Source organism: Passer domesticus, chromosome 1 (assembly GCF_036417665.1).
Source record: "Passer domesticus isolate bPasDom1 chromosome 1, bPasDom1.hap1, whole genome shotgun sequence".
In the NCBI taxonomy this organism is placed as follows: domain Eukaryota; kingdom Metazoa; phylum Chordata; class Aves; order Passeriformes; family Passeridae; genus Passer; species Passer domesticus.
In genome coordinates, this window is record NC_087474.1 from 17,418,348 (window position 1) to 17,433,963 (window position 15,616).

At 38.1% G+C, this 15,616-nt stretch overlaps 1 protein-coding gene across 2 annotated transcripts in view; it reads right to left on the bottom strand.

Moving 5' to 3' along the window:
- Window positions 1–15,616, bottom strand: part of SPAG6 (sperm associated antigen 6) — a 34,157-nt gene that overhangs the window by 9,021 nt on the left and 9,520 nt on the right. For both annotated transcript variants that reach the window (XM_064408301.1, XM_064408291.1), the window contains 5 exons: window positions 14,117–14,283; window positions 10,510–10,693; window positions 3,604–3,809; window positions 2,571–2,744; window positions 78–230 (listed from right to left, as the gene is read on the bottom strand). In XM_064408301.1, the coding sequence (XP_064264371.1) occupies window positions 78–230; window positions 2,571–2,744; window positions 3,604–3,809; window positions 10,510–10,693; window positions 14,117–14,283 (884 nt within the window). The remainder of the gene's footprint in view (window positions 1–77; window positions 231–2,570; window positions 2,745–3,603; window positions 3,810–10,509; window positions 10,694–14,116; window positions 14,284–15,616) is intronic.

A 15,616-nucleotide genomic window follows, 5' to 3' on the forward strand; every position in this document is an offset into this window, starting at 1 on the left:
TCTGCCTATGTTAATTTGTATCTGCACCAAAGAATACCGCTGAAGAGCTACAGGAAGACAACAAAGTGATAGCTAACCTTGGAGACAATGACTGCCATTGACAGGTTCTCGGAATGAGCCGCCACATACCCAAGTGCCATGATGCCAGGCAGTCTGATGGTCCCTCTGCAGCTGCCAATACAATCAACCACAGCAGCAACTCCACCTGAATTTACTATAAACTGGGAAAGCTGAAAAGATAGACAGAACAGATTAGATACGCTGAAGTATCTACAAGCATAAAGAACCACATCAGAGAAGCCTTTTAATGTATTGCTGCTGTTTTACAAAATAAAGCTGGAATCAGAGTCATGTATCATACAGACTGTTGGGAACTAAGTGCAGCATCAAGTTTTCAGGAATGAGGCTCATTTGCTACTTTGTTTTTGATTGACTTTACTGCAAGGAAATCAGAGTTCTGAATCCTTGATGCTGTTGACATATTCCCAACTCCATCATCACACACCAGAGAAAAGTGCAAATGACAGCCTATCACACGACTGATCTTGAAGATGCACCTAATGAGCCAGATACTGTTTCATCCTAGTGGCCTCTCATTCCCAAACCAACATCCTATGTTCTGTGCAGAGCCAGAGGGAAAGGCCCATTCCTCCTCTCACCTGCATTCCAAATTACCTCTGTGGCACAAAATCCCTTGTGGATCCTCACGCCGAGGCTTGAAGCCAAGGACAACTGTTCTGGATGTGCAAAACTGACTTGGCCTGCACCATTCTGCCATGTTAGCATGCTCTGAGGGAAGTGTCCAGGGAACACACTTGATGGGTAATGGAGTCTGCCCCAGAATGCTAAATGACATAGCCTTGCTTATAAATGTTAATCAAGCTATGCAACACAGGTTTCTACCAAAAGCAAACTTGTCACATCACTTGAGGGACAGCAGTAGAATATGTATTATATCAATAATGCATAGAAATCAAAATTATTATTATTTTCTTCCACGTTTTTAGGTATATCCCATTCTCCCTACAGATTCCAAAGCAAAAGGAACATGTTCTTAAAAGTCAAAATTAAATGAACAAAACTGCAGCACATGAATTCCCAATCCAGGTGATTGCTATAAATATGAAATCCACCTTTGTCTTAAAGCCTTTAAAAGGGGATTGTTTTCTTCGTGAAACAGCCAGATGAAACTTTCAGTTAGTACTTAGGAAAATCTGTTAACACAATTGTGAATTACAGCCAGTGGCAACCAAGTGCTACATCTGGACACAGCCACGTGCACCTGGATGTGCAGAGCTCCTGCCGTGTCCCTCAGCCCTCGCTCCAAGTCCCTCTGCTGCTGACCTTCACAGGAATTTTACTGCATGTGCAGCTAGAGAGTCGAGATCCAAAAGCCAGGAGTCTCAAATGACACAGCCAAGTCCTCCAGAAATCCCATTTGGCAGCCAGTCTCCACTGCAACGTGTGTTGCTTGAACAGAGTTCCCAGAGCTGGCCAGTCACCTCTGTCACTCCAAGTCAGACACGGACCGTGACTTCCCATTGGGAGTCACCAAGATGCCTCCTAGTGCTCCTCTGGAGAGCTGCTAGCATGGCCAGTTCCTCTTGTGTGGAGGATCTGCTGCCAGAAGCTCTTCTGGCTTTACCTGCAATCCTGAGTTTGGGCTCTGGCTTCTGACTCTAGGGCCCCCTTTTGATAATGATAATTTCTTTACTTTTTGAGGAGGTGAAGTTGCATTGCCCATGAGGTACAGAGAGAAAGCAGGAAATGTGCCAAGACTGTAAACTTTTATCATCAGCTTAAAGACTGGCAGGCTGAAGAAACTGCACAACATTCATGTTTAAACACTTCTCAGTTGTTAAGTGTGCATCATGATTTTGAAATTACTGTGCTCAGCATTAGTGTGTTCCACAAATACATCGCTTATATTTCATTCCAAAGTCATATTTAGAGCCTTTTAATTATCTCTGTGGTCTGGCAGATTACCATAGTTATAATTATATGGTTTTCCTATTTATTTTGTATTGACTTTGCCAAACATCCCCACCTTCCTATGGCAAAAACACTCTAAATGCTCAAACTCAAATTACAAACTCAAGTTACAATCAGGTTAATAATAAATAAGAGAATTTTTCACCTTCGCTGTCATTGGAAAAATAATTAAAATGTGATCCCAGCACCCCTGAAGATTTTTTAAAAGACACACACCATCTATTATTGTTAAAGGATGATCTTGCAATTTATTAGCTGGTATCGTGACTTCTGTGAGGCTTTTCTCATAATGTTTTTAATATCTAGGACTGACAGTACTGTCAGCCAAGAACTCCCTCTCTGTGCTGATATCTCATAGAATGAAGTAGCTAGGTATACATTTTATGATTCCCAGTTTCCTAACCCAATTCATATTCAATACACATCTCATAATATCAGCATTTCCATATTTTCCAATGAACATGCCAAACAGCCATTTGCCCTCCCTTTCGAAAAGCAAATGACAGAATAATCCTGTATTTTATTTAAAGTGTAAAATCTAATGATATGACCTTGTATTTGCATTTTCAAGGTTTTACCTCGGGCGTGTGCTTTGCTATCTCTCTAATTAAAGTTGCACCATTTTTCTTGACATATTCATCTGAGTCCTTCAGGCATGTGAGCACAACTGGGAAAATTTCTGCTTCAACCACCAACTCTGCAAGATCCACTGAATGCTTTGCTATTTGGCTTAGAGCTGACAGCACCTGACGCTAGTAAATAAAAATTGTTATAAAATCAATAGTATACAAACATCCCACAACACACGCTCCCCCTGCACACAAAAATCTATTGCATCAAGGAAAACAAAGCAGAATAGGGAAAACAATTACAGCTATTTTACAATTCACTGAGTCAATTCATTCACAAATATAATGGCACATAACATTTGCTGTTTCTGAATAAAACTTTCTCTTTTGTTTTATCCCGTTCAAGCTTGTATGTATTTAAATATATATATATATATATATATACACACACCATTTTAAACTGTCATTTAAAATTTACTAAAATCTATATAAAGTATTTTTATTTACACAAATTTGATCTGTCAGATCTTCTATTAAGAAATTTTTGTGGCATTTTCATGTTGTCTTCTGTTTGGTAGAGTAAGACAGAAAATTTATAATACGCAATATTTTTTTGTCAAACACTAGTGATTAAACCTTTGACAACAGCTATTCACATCAGACAGTACATTCTAAAATACAATAAGTTCACTATTAACTGGCTTATCATATAATCTTTAGTATGCAAAACCTTTTTTGTAACTGAAATGTGCAAATCTTACCTATTAAAAGTATCTGTTGCATTCTTCATATACTATATATTCTTTAAAAAATCCCATACTTCTCACTTTAAAGATTAGTTTAGCTGTTCCTCACAGAGCTGCAGTTTATATCCAGTAGCTAAATTTGTAAATATGTGCAGAACTCTTTGTCACTAACTATATAGTTACATTTTGTTAACACCCAAACCAAGAGCTTCTAAATAAATATGCATATCCATGTCTTTTGATTCAATCTCAAGTAATGACTGGTATAATGGAGATTTAAAAAAAAATAAATGTACCTTCAGTTTAGCATCAGGGTTCAGGATCATCTGAGCTAAGTGAGCAATAGCTCCTGCATCCACTACTGTCTGTGCTAACTCTGGAGAATGCTTTGAAATATCACTGAGAGTTGAAGCAGCAATCCTTTTCAAAGCAATTTCTGGCTCCTGGATACAGAGCACTAAAAGAGGAACAGCGCCTGCATCCACCACAGCTTGTGACAGTTCTGTAGGTCCAAGGAAAGTAATTAAGTGAGTATGGGTGACTGACCCTTGTGCAAGCCATTTTTCACCCTGACAGATACAGCAAAGGAAAAAGGGGAGGGTGTAGCTCACTGTCTCGACATCTGCATTTCAAATCAGCCCTCCTGGTTTCATAAACCGTGTGGACCAATCCACAACTGAAAAGAATGCAGGTCAATAGATGGACCCCCATTTACATGCACACATTTGAGGTAGATTAGGCTGAAATGGTTTGTTATTCTGTTTTCTTTTTCTTTTTTTAAAGTAAGCAGATGTCAGCTGTTTAAACCCTGGCTATTCTGCACTGATCAATAGGAAAGCATTTTATGCATGGCTAACAACAACACAGAAAGCCAAAGTACCAAAATTTTATCAACCGGCTAATTAGAGAGCATTTTACCCTCTTTAAATGATAAGCAGATATTAGCATAGATCAAATGCCAAAAACAAAAATACAAAAAACATACATAAAAGATTTATCTTACATAAAAGATTGCAAAAATGGAACTTGGTGATCAAAACTAGTCTTTGCTACCGTACGTGGGATGAGACAGAATTTATACTTTAATGACAAGAAAATGTTATCATACACAATTACACAAATGAGAAATATCATCAGTGATATTGTGTGTCTGAGATTAGCACAATATCCTTAACTAACTGCACCTTAAACAAAAAAAAAAAAAAATCTGAGTATGTGATTAGCTGACATGGACAAAAATTACACTATTAGAAATTCATTAGCTCTCTCTGTGTATGCAGCATTAATCACAGTCCTAAAATGAGAATTACTGGGTATCAGAAGCAAAATTTATATTATAACCAAGCTGTGCTATTTTAAAATAGTGTTGAAAAAGTGGTAAAAACCATAGGGGATTCAATAATCTATTAGGTTCTTCGTTCAGTTTTGCTACACCTTATTATGCATATCCATTATTATCTTTAACATTTATCTTGACTTACAGTACCATGGCAACATATGGCTGTTGTATTTCAAGACTCTAACTTAGCTTTTGATTTATAGTCCATCCATAAAGAGATTTTCATACTAAGAAAAATACAGCATACTTCATTAAATATACATAGACTAATATAGTTTTTCATGAAATCTGTACGTCATGTCATCGTTACGTTGTTAATATCCAAATAATGTTCCAGACCAGATTTGTTTTCAATTAGTGAGTTATAGCCACACACTGCAATACATGTGATAAGTCAAATATTTACACTGTATGTTATTTTATGATACAATATTTTAAATAAAATATAGATATTACATAAAAAATATAGAAAATATAGATATTACATCAAAAAATTAAATAATGCAATAATTTTTAAACTAATACAATACCCTGAAACTAGCTTAGTTGGCTAGAGCATGGTGCTAATAATGGCAAAGTTGTGGGTTCAACCCCTGTACAGGCCATTTACTTAACAGTTGAGCTTGATGATCCTTGTGGGTCCCTTCCAATTCACAACAATTTTCACGTTCTGTGAATCTGTAAAATTAACTCTACAAAGTTCATTTTTCAAATAAATATTTGACTGAAAATAAAGTGCATGCATCCTTAAAATACACAAATCATAAGATTTCAACAAACTCAAATGCAGTGTCTTCAGTTTTAAAAATATGCAGTGAAATATACCTGAAATGTATGTAAAAACAAACCTGAAAAGGAGCTAATCAGTATAAGTGGTATAAGTTACAGTCAGCTTTTCATGGAAAAAACCATGCCCAGTTTCTTCAGATCGTGGAATCCATGGTGATCTACTGACCCACTGCTCAGATTAACCCCTCCAGTTGTGCCTCAGAACTTCAGACCAAGCAGAGCTCCATTGCCCACAGTCTGCTGGGAAATGCTAAAGTCAAGAATCTGATGTCAAGAGGGACATGGTGCTAGAAGAAGGGGCTTCTTTGATGTCTTAGGAGCTAAAATAATGAAGTTCAAGCAGGGAGAGAAGGAGCAATATTTCAGGTCACAGCTACACTCAGGCATGTAAAAGTAACTGTAAAAGTTATTTTGAAAGAGCAAAGTAAATCTGATTCAATTTAGATCAGCTCTTGCTGCTAGAAGTCTGATATCATTTAAATACTGATGGTTACTGTTGGTCATGGGTAATTAAATGGTTTTTCTTCCAGTGGTGTTTATAAGGTTCATGGCTAATAACTTACCACATGGAGGGCTGGACCATGTGTCAAGACAGACAAGTTGTAAATGGACTGTCAGAAAAACAGAAAAGCTGAGGCAGGGAAGAAAGGAAATACAGTACTTCCCATCTTGTTTCCCTCCAAATTCAGCCAAAAATTACAATTCTAAGTATTAATGATTCTATTATAAATTGTAATTCTTTTTTTTTTCCCTCAAGAAAAGGCTCAATTAATCTTCCTCTTGTAGAACATCTTTAATGCAGATTATACACCAAAGGATTCATTAAACTTTGCCATCCATTTAGAAATACAGACAGAGGTGGGAAAAAATTTACACTGAGAAGGAGTTAGAGGCGAAAACAAACTTGGCAATAAGAAATTTTTAAAAGCAAATATTCACTCAGAAAAAATTAAAATAACTAAAACAAATTACAAAAATACTCTTCCAAATACTACACCAAGGCTGTATAATAAGGGCCAGGACAAGTCCCATAGCTGCAGAGGAGAAAGACAGCAAAGAAAAGCTAATGTATGAACCTCATTTAATTCCAAAGAAGGTTATGAAAACCACAGGCTTGGAATTCACATTGGGGTACAACTAAAGGAACTTCTCCAGCTACATGACGACAAAGTTGAACATCTCCCTACATGCGTGAAAGTAGGAAACTGAACTCTGTTTGTTCAGATACAAGAGAACTATGGCTCAAAACTGACCAAAAATGCACCACTTTCATCCAGATCTACACAAGGAAGATTTTAGCAAGTGGAGACACTACAGACAAGACTCAAATGGATGTAGAAGAAAGACTAATATAATAAAGATAGATTTTGGAGTCTGAGAATGCTACCAGTTCTAGTACAACTAGATGTTGTACTAGAGTTGTGCTGGTTTGTCTCAATACAAAAGTACTCATCAGGGATGAAGAAATTAATTTAAAGTAGGTTGAAGACTTGTCATGAGTTTCTGTGATCAGGAAGAGGGGAAAGCCAACAAAGTGGAGTCAAGATCCTACCTACATACCCACCGAAAACAATGGGAAGTCTTACAGGATTATTCTAAACTAGCTTAAGGTGCTAATAGAAAAACCCCACTAATATTATCACATTGGCAATAATAACATGGATTATAAAAACCAATGAGGATGATAAAAAAAGATGAAGGTGAGAAAGTGAACGTCCAGGTTGTCCCCAGAGAAAGAAAATCATCTCAATATTATATTGACAATATACAATATTATATCCCCATAGCAGAGCAGCAGCAACACCCCTGGCTGGAAGGAAATGCAAATTTCAGTTCAGACCAGGGCTCTCAAACAGATCTTGCTGTGGTAGCAGGTGCATCCACATGAAACAACAGGTTTTGACCAAGACAACCACCAATACTGTATTTTTCTGAGGACTGTGTGATCATGTTATAGGCACATAGAAAGACTTTAATCCCCACAAGTAGCCAAAGGCTGCACTTCAAAATCAGAGATTGATGCAGGCCTCTACAACCACAGTGCTAAAGATTCCCCTGGAACCAGTGAGAAAACCTCTCACCAGGAGGATGGAGGTTAGACTCAAATCACTGAAGAGCTGAGGAACCGGTTCTTGCAGCTGATGCTGCTTTGAGCAGGAAGCTGGACTAGAGATCTACCAAGGTCCCTTCTAAGCTGAGCTACACTCCACTGTATGACAGAAAATGAGCAAAATTCTGCTCTTAGCAATAAGCTTCAGTATCAACAGTGTTGCTTATTTTTGTTTTCCTACCAATTTACAATATACTGAAGCAGGTATAAGACAATTAATAAATTACCCCTTTAATGCAGACAAAGAAAATGGAAAGCCAAATTATTTGCATACTTCAAAGAAAACAATTTTGCATTTTAACTGAATATGGTGTAAGTAAAATGTTACAAAATATTTTTCATGGACCTGACGGTATCTATGGTATTTGAAACACTTTACACTTCTTTTTAAACCCAATCAGTAAAAATAATGAATGGCAAAATCACAGCACATTGATTTGTACACTTTGGAGCAAGATCAGTATCTGAAATTCAGCTCAAAGGGAAAGAAAGAACAGAACTGCACGAACAGTTTCTAAATTCTGGAATCTGACCTAGCAAGATTTCTAACATCTTGAAACCTCATGAGACATTTGTCTTTACCTAAAATCTCACAGGCCTTCTGGAGACATCTGTTCCCAGAACAACTGCATTTTAAAAGATTTTTATATGAAGTCAATATAGAACTTGCTAAGCAGAGAATGTTTTCATTGTTGGGGGGTGGGGGGGAAGCCTCAATTTCTCAGAATGTAAGTCTTTTCATGAGAACATACACTGCAGTTCTTAGTAGCTTTACTGGGTCATGGATGCAATTTCTGATTAAAAGCAGAGAGAGCCTCACCATTGCACACAATTATCACTGAATGCCAGGAGGCTTTGAGTGCACTCACAAGGACAGAGGTTCACATCCTGCCTAAAACAGATCAGGACTTTAATCCCAGAGACATGCCCTAATTATCCAACTTTTCTTACTGGGGCAAACAAGTCTCCCTACCCCCAATTTTTTCAGGAGAGAGAAAAAGTCTTGTCTCAATATTGTCCCAGTTCAAAACTCTAACAATTTTTGAAACTGAAAAACCTTCTTTGGCTGGGGGGAACCATTTCACACCCATGTCTATTTTTAAAGTTAAAACTGCATTATGTGTCCACAGACAGTCAATGACAGAAAATCATAAACACCAAATTTTGTCAACAGGAGCATGTCAGTTTAATCCAGAGTTTCTAGAACAGTAAACACCAGCTATTGCTGTATCCCATTTCTCTATCTCTGTATCCCATCTCCAGCAATATCAAGTTGCAAAGGCATCCTTGTAGCAGTGTAAGAAACATATGATGCAGAGTGATCTTTTCTCAGTATAACTCCTCTACTTTCAATAATCATTTTAGAGGCATCCTGTGACTGTTATAGAGGCAGGTAAATCCCCTAAACTGGCTGTAGCTGGGCAGTTTTTTCAGGGGTCTTTTGGTGTTTTTTTGTTGGCATTCAGGGTTCTTTTACTGATTACATCTCGTGATCTGTCTATGTCCTGATGCTTGCAGCTTGGTAGCACTCTCAATTTCAACCTAATTTCTGAGGATGCTGTTCTTATTGTCATTGTAAATTGACATAAGGTATGCACCCATTCACCATCAGCAAATAAATTATTCATAACCATGGAATAAAAATTTGTACAAGGAATTTTTTGTCTTCAATACCCCCACATCACCTACATCTTTGCAGACAATGCTGTCACAGAGTGAACTGGATCACCCTAAAGCTCCATCAGCATTCATGCAGTGAATAGCATGAAGGGCAATTGAAGTGAGTCAATATTGATTTAGTGACATAACAAAACTGCAGAAATGTTTATGTTAAGACTGACGCAGACACACACATACTACACACATTTACACAAATGAACACTTTTGATATTTAAATAAATATCTTTCAGATGGAAGGAACAATTATTTTCCATCAACGGTGGAATTCAATCCTGATGACCAAATGATAAAAGATCATTACCAGAGAGGTGTCCCAAGAATTAATTTGTTCCCCAGAAAATGCAGTCAGTTAGAAAGGTGCTAACAACTCTGGAGACTGTCCCAGTAAGCTAACCCACTAAGTGGGAAGGGGGAGTCCCCCATGCCTTCTGCACTCCAGCATTCTGTATTGATTAAAAAACAAAGAAAAGCACTTTCAAAATCAGTCTATGTATGTTTTAGAGCCAAAACCAAATATAAAACCATGAGTTAATGTTATGATCCTATAATTAGTTTAACTTTGAATAATACAAACACTAACCATTTCTCCCACCCCTTCCAGCTAGCAGTTTCTTCCCTCAGTTCTTTCATTCACAGTCTAAACTTTTACTTGAACTATATAAATAGCTGGTAGAAGAAGCATCAACCATGTGGATCAGTGTTTAAATAGGAACATGACACCACCAGTGAGTTATACAACTGCCTGTGAGACGGCTCAATATTGGATTCCTAGGATCTATTCCTGACTCCCAGAGAGTAGTGTGGTCCACTGGCTAATGATAACATAGTGCAATAAATTTGGCCTATTCATCCTGCAAACACTACTGTAATGAATGAAAGAAACTTGCTTCTCCCCAGGCTTCTTCATTCAACTATGTATATCAAAGAACTAATATCAAGCAAGAGACCTGGTTCTGCAGTAACACCTACACAATATATAAAGATTCAGAAATCTGTTAATGAAGAGGAATAAAGCAGAGTGTCCTTTTCTGATCACGGGCCCAAAACATCTTCTCTTAAAGCACCTCTCATAACTGGGTGCTGCTGGTGTCAGGTATGCCAGTCTCCCACAAAAAGCTACAGCATTGCTGGAATGGTACAGTCACACTAGGGTTCCATCCCAAATTTAAAATTTTGTAACAGTAGAGAAGAAAAATCATCTTGTTCTATTTACCAAAACAACACAATTCATTATTGTTATCACATGACATTAAGGTAAAAAAAACCACACATGAAACTTGTTACCTGCATTGTGTCGGGCAATGTACCCAAATGCCCAAGATGCACCTTCTTTGACTCCAGGGTCAAAATCTTCCAAGCAAATCGCCAGCATTTCCAGTGCTCCACTATGAACTATTGCCTGAGCTAGTTGTGGAGAATGTTTAGCAATTGCTCTTAGCACAAATGCAGCTGCTTTCTTGTAGTAACGCTAGACAAATCAGAAACAAACAAACTTTCACTAACATTAAGAAGTTTGAAGCACAATATAGTACAGACATGCCTAAATTAGACTTTTTTAGTAGCAGCAATATCTCATACAGATCCAAATCAGGACCACTGGACATCACACAGACAATTAGCCTACAGTTCTTTGGGACAGCTCATGATATAAAATCTGCAGCAAGTGCATAAACAAACAGAAAAAAATGAGAGAGCTAAGAGGATATGGGAAAAAGAGAGTAGTCTAAGTAAGTCTGTTTGTTTAAGTGAGTCGTGAACAAGAGCTGCAAAAACAGTAACTCTTAACATATTTAACCAGATTACACAGGTTATGCAGGGCAAGGTCCTAAAATAATTCTACCCATCTGTAACACTTACAACATTTTCCACTTTCTAAAACAGATACTCTCACAATATCTCTGTGAGAAAACACTAGTTACATTTGCAAACAGGAAAATGAGACAGAAAGAATTAGATCCAATACAAGAGTTTAGGAACTGAATCCTGAAATGCCTAAATACTGCCTAAAACCCACAGCCAGGATACTGAAAACCCATCCCACCAACACCCAATACTTAACAACCTCCAATTTTGTCCAAGCAGACTGCAATTTTACTTCTGCCTGTGTCCAGAAAAAGCTCCCTTTGAAGAGGACTAAGCACCTGGCCCTTTTGTCTTAAGAGCACACAAAGTCTAAGCTCTTGTCTCAATTCTGCCCATCTCCCTCAGTGCTGGACCAAATAATGGTTTCAGTATGTATATACAATGCATGACACTGCACACAGCATGGGGCTCCCACGTAAACTGCAGCAGTGATTTCTTCTAAAAGCACAGTTAAGTCTTCCCTCAAAAAATTGCATTTCACTCTCCTCCTGCAGTTTTATATCCACCATTAGGATATGGAAGCTGAAGTTTCCTCTACTGCCTTACATTTTCAAAATCCAGAGCCCAGTTAAAGTACTCTGGCCAGAGAAAACCATGTTGTGAGAAAGACAGGTTGTTCCCCTCCCTCGTGAAGGACAAGATTCATGGGGACACAAGTAACCTGCTGCTATGTCTGTGTGCCTGGAGCATGCTCTCCAGCCTGGGCCCTGACAGATGATCCCTATGGACAAGCTCTAGAGGGCTCTCTCCCTATGCCAGCTGGCTTTGATCTCATCCCAAGATGCTTGGCTCTCCCCTGCTCTGCACAGGGAGCCTGGGCACTCTGCAGTGCTAGTCCTACTGTCAAGGCACCCAAAATTTAAACAATGCAAAGCCCACATCCCTTCTGGACCAAGTCCAGAAAAACAAAGAACCACGTGAGTGCTTTTGTGTATCCTGTCAGGTACCCAAACACCTTCAAAAGCCTGATCTAAACCACTGAGATATGGCAACAGAACAGTACCAGCAATGGCCCCCAGGAAATAAAACGCACCCAGACCCACTCCCTGGCCCTAAAGGAAGGTGACACAGCATAACACATCCGTGCACCTAAACTCCTCTTTCCTCAAAGCACAACGGCTCATCTATGCCACTGGAAACTCTTCCTGCCTTGTCCTATCCCTCAAACCATGTCCAAGCATTGTTGAGTAGTTTGATGGCTTGTATTGGCTAAAACCACATCAGAGAGCATGTTACTGATTAATGAGCACAGTCATCTTTCAGTGCTCCAAAACATGCCCTTACCTTCCTTAGTTTACCAGTACTGATATAATCCCTTTATTCCAAAAATCCAGTTTTCTAAGTTAAGGTCTACAAGCAGGTACATTAAACATAATTTACAAGCAAAGCATTAAACCTCATTTAGGGGGAACAGAAGTTAAGGGAAACAGTACAGACAAATGCTCCAATCCCCAGATAATGTAAGTTACTGTAAGTTTTGCTGAACTCAATGGAGCCATATTTGTTTACATAAGTCTGTACAAATATGGGTATGTTGTTTCTGTTAAGTAATTATGCTCCTGGCAAAGAAAAACACTTCTTTGTTTTCATTATTCAAAACACATTCTTTAGAAACAAACCGTATTCACAGGCATAGACAGAATATGCTGTAAAACTGAATTTTGCTCAGTTTAATTGACAAAACATTGATCTGGGATGTTACCCTGTGACTGTTCCCAATAAATCCGTAGAAACAGTATTTATTGTGTGCTCAAAGAATCTCACCCTTAAATACAGATGTTGATACACTACAAGTGAGTGGAATGGAAAAGGTTTCTTTGCCTGTGGGAAGTGACAAACTGTCTGCTTGCTAAACTCTGCATGAACTGGTTGAGTTTCCTCCTCTTGCCCTCGCCAAGACATAGCAGGCTTTCCATGACCTCACACAAGTCTTGCTAATTACTCTATCTCAGGGTACTTGAACTAATTTAGTGAGGGTTTCAAGTTGTAGCAGGGGGTAGTTTCCAACCAACAGTGGGTAGAGTTTTGTTCCCTTAAAAATAGAAATAAAATAACCAAAATGTTTATAACCTTGTCTAATTAAAATCTTGACTTTATTTTCATACTATACCAGTATCTTGCCATCAAAGTTTTTCTTTAGTGTTTTCTTTTCCAATTTTAATTGTATAGGCAATGCTTCTATAGGCACAAAAAGTATGCAATTCATACATTTAGATATTTTTTTTCCTCCAAAGATTGAAAATGAAAATATATGGTTTTCCAGACTATATTTCCATTGAAAACCTACTTTTCATAAATCCAAGCTGCAACATAAATGTGGTTGTGATATAAGTGCACTTAACACTTTGGCTGTCAGTTTCCAGCTGCTAGGAACCTTACTTGAAAGTATTTCTGTTAATTTGAATGATGCTAGGTTAGCATCATTCAAAAAATCAAAGCTGAAAGAGACACAGAGCTTGAAGAGTGGAAGTGACCAACAGATCTATGTGCATTGCAATTGTGACTGTACTTTGTTTGGTTTTGACAAATATGAAGATGAAAACCTTTCTGTATATTTTCCTGTGTCAGAGGTTTGTTATTTCTCACACTACAGATTTCCAAAGGTCTGCATTTGGAGATACAAAGTATTCCATTACAGAACTTCAGGGGTTTTATAAGTATTTTACACATGTCTGGTATTACGGACAAAACCAAGTCAATTATCACCACAGCTTCCAAATTGTCTCCTTTTTGAAGAGGGACTTTTTACAAAGCATCACTCAACATTTTAAAAATGTTACAGTGCAATGAATGTATTTCCTGTAGTGCATCAAACGGTAATACAATATTTTAAAGTCAAGCTTACTTGAAGTCAGACTTCAGGATACAGTACACAGTGATCTCTCAGGGGTTCAAACATACACGTTGCTCTGACTTCAATACATTTAATGTCCTATTAGAATAACAGCAGCTGCTGATCCAGAAAGATTTCCCTTTCCCTGTATAATACTTGAAAAAAATATTACTTAAGAGAACAATCATGCCTTACATTCTCCTCAGGCAGTACACATATGAGCTGTGGAAGAATTCCTGCCTTCACGATCACCTCTGCCAGCCCCACGTCATAATCAGCGAGTCTCCCAAGAGCCAAGGCAGCGGTCTGGCGGACACTCGGGACAATGTCCAGCAAAAGAGGTCTCAGCAAACACACTACACCTGAGTTGCAGTAGGAAGACAAAAGCCAATTTGGTAAGCAGAAATTTTTCTAAACATTTGCCTTTACTCCTAAAAGCCTGCTAATTTACTCTTCCAGGGAATTTGAACATGTAGGAAATCCAGGTGTTCCGCTGAAATGAAGTTGGCATTGGGTAGCACTGCTGACGTTTCTGCCCATTTTCATAGGTACAAAACAATTCTGAAATCAGAAAAAAGGCACATGTAGAAATAAGGTGTATACAAATATCTATAAAATACATCTTAAAGTTTACACAAGAAATGAAATTATATTTAAACATACATAAAATGCATGTGTTACCGTGTGCACGGGAAACTCCATCTGGAGATCCTGGTGAGAAGACACTGGCGTGTTCCTCACTCATCATGCCAGTAGAACCTCTACATTGAACTACACCAAATTACATTTCATCTGCTGTAAGCAATGACTGACTTGAAGACCAATATCCATAATACATTACACTCCAGACAGAAGAGTTGTAGGTTTTCTTATCATGTTATTATTTATGATGTGTTTTCACTGATGAGTTCACAGTATATCAGCTAAGCATAAAAAATGTAAAAGTAGCAGCAAGGGAAACTATAAAAAGTTACAGACTGAATGACTGGATAACAAAATGGAAAGTGAAATGGAGCTCATGCAGGGAACCCAACTCCAACCTCACATATGCAGTGATGGACCCCAAACAGATTACTACTAACCAGAATAAACTCAATGTTAGAACAGACAGTTCCATATAGATCCCAGCTCTTGCTCAGCAGTGGAGGAGAAACTTTACCTGCAGAAGTATACAGAGTGCTCAGGATTATTGGGAAAGGGGTAGAGGCTAAAGCAGGGGTCATCACTATCACATTTAATACCCTCCACTAAAGTAGAACTGAAAAAAGCTCAGTGAAAGAGAACAAGGATGATCAAAGATGACCAATCTGTATGTGGAAGCTCTTCATGTTAGTTTAACAGACTCTTCCGTAAGGGTTGAAATGAGATCCAAATGGTTATATAAAGAAAGTGACTCGTAAGGTCTGGGAAGGGAAAATTACTTGTATTGTGATCCTTAAATGTCCCTGTAGCAGCCAGCTCCATGAATTAACATTTAGGACTTTACACCTTAGCCAGAAAGCAGAGGTCTCTGAAAATGGAGACGTGTTACAACAGAACAATGAACACTCAGAGCTACAGGTCTCTTCATATCAGCTCTCTCAGTCCTTTCCACTGATTTTTTTTACAAATATAAAGATCTAGTTGAGCAACAGTGAAAGAAAGCAAGACTTGCCTTCTCAAGGGCTCCTATGTTTATTAGCACTGAACAAAGGC